This window comes from Cheilinus undulatus, linkage group 15 (assembly GCF_018320785.1).
Source record: "Cheilinus undulatus linkage group 15, ASM1832078v1, whole genome shotgun sequence".
Classification (NCBI taxonomy): Eukaryota; Metazoa; Chordata; class Actinopteri; order Labriformes; family Labridae; genus Cheilinus; species Cheilinus undulatus.
Genome location: NC_054879.1, coordinates 26,570,319 through 26,578,644, shown reverse-complemented (window position 1 = coordinate 26,578,644; position 8,326 = coordinate 26,570,319). Strand labels below are relative to the sequence as shown.

At 39.0% G+C, this 8,326-nt stretch overlaps 1 protein-coding gene across 1 annotated transcript in view; it reads right to left on the bottom strand.

Annotated features, from left to right (window-relative positions):
* Window positions 1–2,466: 2,466 nt before the first annotated feature.
* The window catches only part of parp4 (poly (ADP-ribose) polymerase family, member 4), a 47,265-nt gene continuing 41,405 nt past the window's right edge, over window positions 2,467–8,326 (bottom strand). Inside the window, exons 34-36 of the mRNA XM_041806763.1 lie at window positions 8,057–8,159; window positions 6,370–6,502; window positions 2,467–3,977 (exon numbers count right to left, since the gene is read on the bottom strand). Coding sequence (XP_041662697.1) covers window positions 3,770–3,977; window positions 6,370–6,502; window positions 8,057–8,159 — 444 coding nt within the window. The 3' untranslated portion in view covers window positions 2,467–3,769. The remainder of the gene's footprint in view (window positions 3,978–6,369; window positions 6,503–8,056; window positions 8,160–8,326) is intronic.

The window sequence follows — 8,326 nt, the reverse complement described above, 5'->3', positions numbered from 1 at the left end:
CAGAATTATTTTCTGACCAATGAGGAAGTTAGAAGTTTCAGAAGCAAAAAAAAAAAAAAAAAAAAAAAAAAAATAAGGTGATGACTGAGCATGTACCACAGAACCTGACAGGAAACCACAGGAAATATGCCACACCTGGTTATCATCTGAGGCATGTTGACACACACAGCCTTTATGCTTACTTTCCAGTTGACATGAAACACATGGTGATGTTGTGGTGATATACACTGTTTATAGGCTTTTGTTAAAAGAAAAGAGGTAATCATGGCCCTCTCTAGATGTGTTGCTGCCAACTTATCAGCTATTAAAAATATAATTGCTGCTCTACATGAAAGTCATTATTATTGTAATGTAAAAGATCTGTAAGAACTCTATGTTTTCTCTTTTTGGAAGAAAGTGTATCAGTTACATTTATCTGTTATGTGCTGGTTAATAAAGAAATAACTGGTGTACATTGGTTGTCTGCAGGGAGTGTCCTTGAAGCCCCTTGAAGTGTGTGTGTGTGTGTGTGTGTGTGTGTGTGTTGGCTTCCACCAGGGCTGCCCCTCGTCTTCGATTCTGGTTGTGATTTTCATGGACAGGATCTCAAGGCACAGCCGGGGGTGGGGGGTCTGGTTCAGGGAACTCAGAATTTCATCTCTGCTTCTTGCAGATAATGTGGTTCTGTTGGCATCCTCAGCTGGGGACCTCCAGCAGGCATTGGGACGGTTTGTGGCTGAGTGCGAAGTGGTCAGGACGAGAGTCAACACCTCCAAAATCTGAGGGCATGGTTCTCTGCAGGAAAACGATGGATTGCCTTCTCTGGGAGGGGAATGAGTCTGCCTCAGGTGAAGGAGTTGAGGTATCTTGGGGTCTTATTCAAGAGTGAGGGGAAAAGGTTGAAAGGCGGATTGGGGCAGCCACAGCAGTACTCCGGGCATTGTGCCGGACCATTGTGGTGAAGAGGGAGCTGAGCCAAGGAGCAAAGCTCTCAGTTTGTCAGTCGATCTACCCTCCAACCCTCACCTATGGTTATGAACTCCTGGTAATGACCGAAGGAATGAGATCATGGATTCAGGCAGCCGAAACGAGTTCCCTCCACAGGGTGGCTGGGCTCAGCCTTAGAGATAGGGTGAGGTGTTCAGACATCTGGAGGGGGCTAGAGTACAGCTGCTGCTCCTTTGCATTGAAAAGACCCAGTTGAGGTGGTTCAGGCATCTGATCAGGATGCCTCCTGGTCGCCTCCCCATGGAGGTATTCTGGGTATGTCTGTCTGGGAGGAGACCTCGGGGTACCCTGAATGTGCTGGAGGGATTACATATCCTGTCTGGTCTGGGAGCGCTTCGGTATTCCCCGGAAAGACTTGGAAAGTGTCGCTGGGGAAAGAGAGGTCTTGGTGGACTTGCTTAACCTGCTACCCCCGCGACCCAGCCCAGGATAAGCAGAAGAAGATGGATGGATGGATAGATGGATGGACTTTGGTTGTACTTAAAAATATTAAAAAAATATTACTATGTTAACTGATAAGTAAAAAAAACAACAACAACAAAAAAAAAAACAACACAAAAAAACAACAACAAAAAACCCAAACAAACTGGACACCTTCATCATACAGACAAAAGTACTGACTGGACAAATGGAAACATCAAACCTATTGCATCATGGGTCCGTGTGGTTTCTGGTTGAAACCAGACTCAAAAATTGTCAGAAACTCTTGTTTCGTCAGTTTTTTTTGTTTTTGATAGAAAATGGAAGGAAAGGACTTGTCGTTTTTTGATATTTTTTTTCATTTATGTGACAATAATAGAACAACCAATAACATTTTTAAAAGGGGGCCAATTTTTGTTTTTTTCAATTCCATTATTTTTTCTTGTGTTATTGAAATACTTAGGGAAAAGTAAGTCATGCATCTCATTGCGAAAGGTGAGCATTTCAAAATAAAAGCCCTCAAGTCAAAATGTAAGCTTATATAGCCATCAAGTGTGTTTTACAGTATAATAATAGGCCATTTTGCTCTATGCAATGTATTCAAAATGATGTCCGCAGTTAAAGTACTGGTCACTTAATGGACCGGCGGATCACCAGTTTAATATAACACATATCAAAGTTAATTGTCTTTTTCACATTTCTTCCATCTCTCTTGTTGTGCCAAACCAGATTCCAGATATTAATACTTAACTTGTGCAACAGGAACAAAACTTCAGGCATCACTTGTGACATGATCATATCCTGACCTTTAACTGCTGTTATAAATATCTTATTTTATATGCCAGCACCTTATCTCGACTTGTAAACAACATATCGGTCATGACGTTCCAAGCTTTGTATTTGGGTTTCTCCTTAATAGCTACCTTTTGAAATGGCAGATCGAGCAGATATCAGGATAGAAGATTGAACCTATCTTTGGATTTAGTAGAGTACCGCTGCATTAGGTTGTAATTTAAATGAAGATTCATGTTTAACTCAGAGTGAAAACACCACAACAGGAACATTTAAGAGGACTTTATTTTGTCCTGATTCCACAGAATCACACATTTAACCTTTCAAACCATAAAAGAGAAAACAAGTCACACATGTCAAAGCTGTATAATTTCACTGTGTTGTATATGATTGTCTAATGTAATTTTAATCATTTAATCTAATTTCCAAGCAAACCACCTTGACCAGCAAAGACTCAAAATAGGTCACAAAAAGCCCTGACCAAGCAGAAGTCGTCTGAAAATAAACATAAAATGTTATCACCATTCAACACTTTAAAACTTCTGACAGTGAAGGGAAGTAAGAAAGGAAGTCATCTTATCCTAAAACTGCATTTTCTTCATGTTCCTCCTCAGAAACACTTGTTTTCTAGATCACTACATCTCGACTTGTAGTTCAGGACAAAAAACTGGGTCACGAAAGTGTGCCTTAAAAAATCTAAAGCAAAAAGTCTGAGACCAGAGGCCCAAGTAGACAAACATTCTATTTTTTTCTGTTATTGGAGTATTTTATTGTTGTTTGTCCCAGATGAGCAGAGGAGTAATTTAAGAGGAAATGTAAGGAAAGATAAGACAAAGATCATCAGACCTTCCATGGGTGTCTTCAATAAACCAAAACAGGAATCCAGTCTGCTATAGACCTATCAAAGGGGTATTTTTTACATAAGCGTTGAACAAAAAAAGGAAGTGGAAGAGCGTTTCCCTAAAAAACATATACCACAGAAGAACTTAAACATTTGATTTCATGGAACCCTTAAATTTGGGTTTGCCTGGAAAAAACACTAACTAAAGTTCAATAATCGTAAAAAAAAAAAAAAAAAAAAAAAAAAATTAATGGAACCCTTAAATTTGGGTTTGCCTGGAAAAAACACTAACTAAAGTTCAATAATCGTAAAAAAAAAAAAAAAAAAAAAAAAGAAAAAGAAAAAAAATGATCGAAAGGCTTGAAAATTCAAACAGATTGATCACTCAACAGGACTTTCTACAAAACCAAAAAAAGTGCTTCATGTCTGAGCTGAATGTTCACTCAATGTTGAATAAGGACATTCGTAAACGAGGGTATGCTTTCTTCATACATTAACTTCGCCTACAGTACTTCTGTTAAAAGCTGTTTGATATGCAACAAAATAAAACATATACAGCAACAATCAGACTACGTAAGTGCAAGTGAATCCAAAGCCATGGGTCAAAGTGCTTTAAAAAAAAAGTTGGATATCAAAGTTAGAAACAATCTAAAAATCCAATCCCAGAAAAAAGCAAAAAGGTTTGATTTCTCTAACTCTTCTGGTCCTGCATCCATTATGTCAGCCAGCTCAGTGGACAAGCAGAGGGACAGGGGTCTTCTGCAGGTTCAGACCGGTGAGGGGAGAGAAGGGAGGGAGGGCTTCGTATCCCAGCAGCTGACGGGTGGAGGATTCCCAGCTCAAACCAAACTCCAGCCGGCTGTAGATGCAGGGGTACTGACGATCAGCCCAGCAAACCCAGTCCACTGCCTTCTTTAACGCCTCCCAGCGCTTGGACCTAGAGGGAAACAGAAGTTATCAAAAATGGAAGAGTATGGTGAGTTGGGCCCTTATGAACCCATATTTTAAGCTTTAATGTTCTACTATCAATACCTTTATTATTTTTTAAATTTTAATCACAAAAACTGCTTGAAAACTCATCAACGCTGGCTACATAGCACAAATACAATGGCAGTTAAGTTCTGAAATGGTTGAATAATACTGTATATTTAAAAGAGAAAAAGCATAATTGAACAAAGGGTTATATGCAGATGACATCATGTCCCAGCAAAAAACCTCAGATGTGGGAAAGGAAGTAATATTTGCATGGAGAAGCTCTACCAAACAACAAAGTTTCTAGGCTGCTAATGGCTCTGTAACTCAGCAAGATGCTAGAAAAAAAAAACAAAAAACCTTTGTGCTTATTTTTTGAGTCCCCAAAGTATTGACATATTCAGGAAAAACTTTAAAAGCTCGCAGAGGAATAGTGGCAGACATGGAAAAAAAGCCTCCATCTACCTTCTGGAGGAGTGGTGTCAGACATCTGTGTGTGGTTAGTTTCCACCAAGTGGGCTGGTTTAGTTCAGTAAATCCTGATCCGGCTTGCATTTCTAAGCTGATGTCTGTCAAGCCTCTTTCACTACACTGGGAAATCTCTTTTAAAGGTTTGGATTATTTCGCTCAGCTCTGGAATAAAAGCCAGTTTACTGTCTCCCAAATGGCTCTTGATGCAGTCTCAGTTTGACTTTTTTTTAATGTGCATTAAATAAAATCAAAAATGGAAAAAAGGAAACTGGCTCCCTCAGCTCCTGTCATTCTAAACCAGCTTGTTTGTGAAGGACAAACCATCACTCGGTCACTTACCCCATGAAGTTTATTTGCATAATGGTATACCAGTGTTTCCATTTAAAGTGTATTTATGGAAACACAAGGGAGAAAAGCTGTTAAAGGGACTGCTGAAGACTTGTCTTCCTTCATCTAGCTAGATATCATAGAGGTATCATCTGTTACATTAATCATATCCACTCCAGGTAAATTGGATAACACATTAGAAAAATCCCATTTTTTTATAAAGTCTAGGCAAAGATCTCAAGGGGGGGCGTGAGGCTTTGTCTGCTTTGAGGCTGCCAAAAATAGATGTGCAAATATTGACTAAAACCTTGATAAAATAGTTAGTAAGTAGTTTATGCAAAGGTCTTTAGATAATAAAAACATTCATAGGCCTTTTTTTAGGGTTTTATCATTGAAACAATTCAAATCTTTGTTGATTTTTGGTGTCAGTGTGTCACTTTTTCTTCACTTTTGGGTCCTGGGGGGGCTCTGCTTTTCTTAGGTGCATGTAGGGGGGGCTTCAAGGAAAAATGGTTGGGAAACACTGGTCTAGGGATCATACCTGATGTATGTAGAAATGTTCTGATGATAACTGCAGCATACAGGTCCACCTAGAGCTTCAACATACTAACTTTCCTCCATTCCCATTGATCCTTGACTGTTGTTCTACATTTACTTCCCCCATCATCACCAGAAGAATATCATGTGACTGCAGATGAGCTATACTAGTAGAGGACCAGACAGTGTAAATATGCCAGATAAAAGCAAGTGGATAATTAACATCTGATGTCTCTGGTAGATGTTGCTTAAAAAAAATACAGTAAAGCAATGTATAAACAGAGAAATTCCATGTTTTATAAATATAACCTAATATTTATGCTTATAATAAAGCCTAAAAATGCACATACAATCTGACAGTGAGCATCATTAAACCACAACAAATACAACCGGGAATTTTGTGCAATTCTTGACAGCAAAACTGGCCACACATGTAACATACAGTATATAACCAATCAGAAAGTGAAGATGTGTATTATGTCTGAGTGCAAATCTGGCTCGACTTGAGCCCGCCTTCTAACTGAGCTTTTAAAGCGCTTTATATTATATATTATAACTGTGGATGGTAAGTATTTCATATGTTTCCACCTTTGACAGACAGAACTGTCGGTAAGGTGTGGTCATCTTTGTGGAAACGCAATCACCTCAAGTGGCTGTAGAGGAAGGAGGGTTGCAAAAGTATTTGCACAGTTCTGACAGTAATCTTCTTTTTCTCTCACGAAAACTTGGGGTTAACAAAAGTCAAGTTTAAAAATGACTTCCTATACATACAAAAATTATTGTGCTTGTATTTGTAGTTCTTCCTTTAACAGGGGAGATTTTCTTCTCAATATTCAAGCCTTTATGTTCAATTCTAAAAACATTATATTGAGCATTTTTCAACAACTTCTTGCTGCTACAGACACCACATTAACTAACTGAATCCCACTTAAATGGGGCTGACACAATTCTGTTTAGATTCAGTGAGGAATTAAACATCATGACACACTATTTATACACATTTTTTTCAGGTTTGAACAGACCTGGGCTGAGATGAGTCGTACAGACTGAAGAGGGTGCGGAGAAGTTTTCCTTCCTCCAGCTTCTCCACCCTCATTAACTGTAGAACCAGCAGGGTCGCCACCAACCTCAGGATGTTGTCACGGGCCGTCACACCTTCATTGTACAGACAAAAATTAGCTTTCAGTGTTGATGAGAACTGGTGAAAACTAAAGGTAGAAATCAAACTGAGATATATATTTAACAGGTGTTATATTCATGAGACAGCTAGCCCAGTAAATCAGCTTTCTTTTGTCCTTTTTAAAATAAGGTGTGTTGGAAACCACATATTCAGTTAGTGACAGCTACATACTTGGACAATATACACTGCATACTGTAAACAGACCTAAATGTTAGTGTGCTCATAACATCAGCAAAGGCAGATATTAGCTTAAAATGATAAATAGTATCAATAGAAACAAACATTTTTGTTCTCAGTAAGCATTGTTTTGTTTAAGAGTTGGCCATTGCTTTTACTTAAAGTTTCTCCTTCTTAGTAGTCCGGCATGTATTTTATTTGGTGCATGGTTGTGACCAAAGCATGTCTGGAGGCAGGGCTGGCATGCTTGGGCTCAGCTCCAGACCAGGACGATTCGTGACACAGCTTGGCATAACCCAGTGAGGCCAAAGTGATGATGGAAAAGAAAATCAGGAATTTGGATATTGGCAAAAATCCAATATCATGCATCACTCGAATACATCTGTCTTAATTGCAGGATCTGAAGTTTTTCAGTCGGGAACACCCTCATCGTACATTTAATTTGCATAAGGGGTATGCAGTTTTACTTGGTGGAGAAGGTTCTGCTCAAAAAGATGCTACCTGGGTTAGTCAAGCAGCATGCTTTGACTTTTCAGGGAGCACATAACTAGAAACCCCCATAAAGCTAGATACATCTATGGCAATGCATATTGAATCAGTGAAGATTAGTTTGTAGTAGTAGCATCAAACAGAATATGAGGGTGCAAAAAAAAGTTTAGACTATAAAGCAGACGGCTAGAAAATGATAATTGGGATCAGCAGGCCATCAGCTGATCACAGCTGGGCATATGACTTCCATGTCCTTAATGAACTAACGCTACGTCTTATTGACCTGACATGCCATCTGGGAAAGCTTCAATAGGGAACGTTTGAGAAAAGGCAGAGGCTTTGAAAAAAACTGTGACTGTGACTGGGTGAACTTTCTATCTGTCACATCTCTATAAGCCAATCAGAGCAACAAAACACGTGACGTAGCCACTATCGAGCTGCGCGTGTGCAGCTACTGAGGAATAACACGAACCATGGCGACTATAGACATGTAAGTAGTTGACTTTTGTCGTTTTTGAAAAGAAGACGGCTCACTGCTGTTCTTTGTTCTTCTTTTAACGAAGAAATTTCGTCAAGTTCAGATAAAACTGGTGCTTTAGTAGCATTCATGCTAATCTCTTCCTCTTTAATTGCACCAGCTCTTGCTGCTGCTTGTTTGCATCACGACTCTGCTGCGCCTGAAAGTACTTTCTAACCCACTCTCTAGCCCAAATGGTTCAGATGGGAGCTTTGCAAGATAGATTCGCCAGTGAAAAAAACAAAACAGGCGTATCCATCTGCTTTGCAAGGTTAACGTCTTATTACATTAAGGTTCTATTATTAGATTCCAGTCTGCGGCCTGAAAAGGATTTCAGAGTTCTTACCAAGAGAGTTGATGCCTTTGTTTTTCAGGAAAACGTTGGCAAACAGGTCCACATCCACATTTATTAAATCACCCAGCTCTTTGGTTATCTCCCAGTAGCCATCCTGCAACAGAGAAAAAAAAGTTTATGATTTAATTCCTTTAAAAATTTGATTGTATTCTATTTTAATTAAGCTTGTTTTTGTAGTTTATCTTGTGTGTTTGTTGTTCATATTTTCAAACTCCATCTGAGTATGTCATTTACAAATTAGTTTTTATATCCACTGCATGG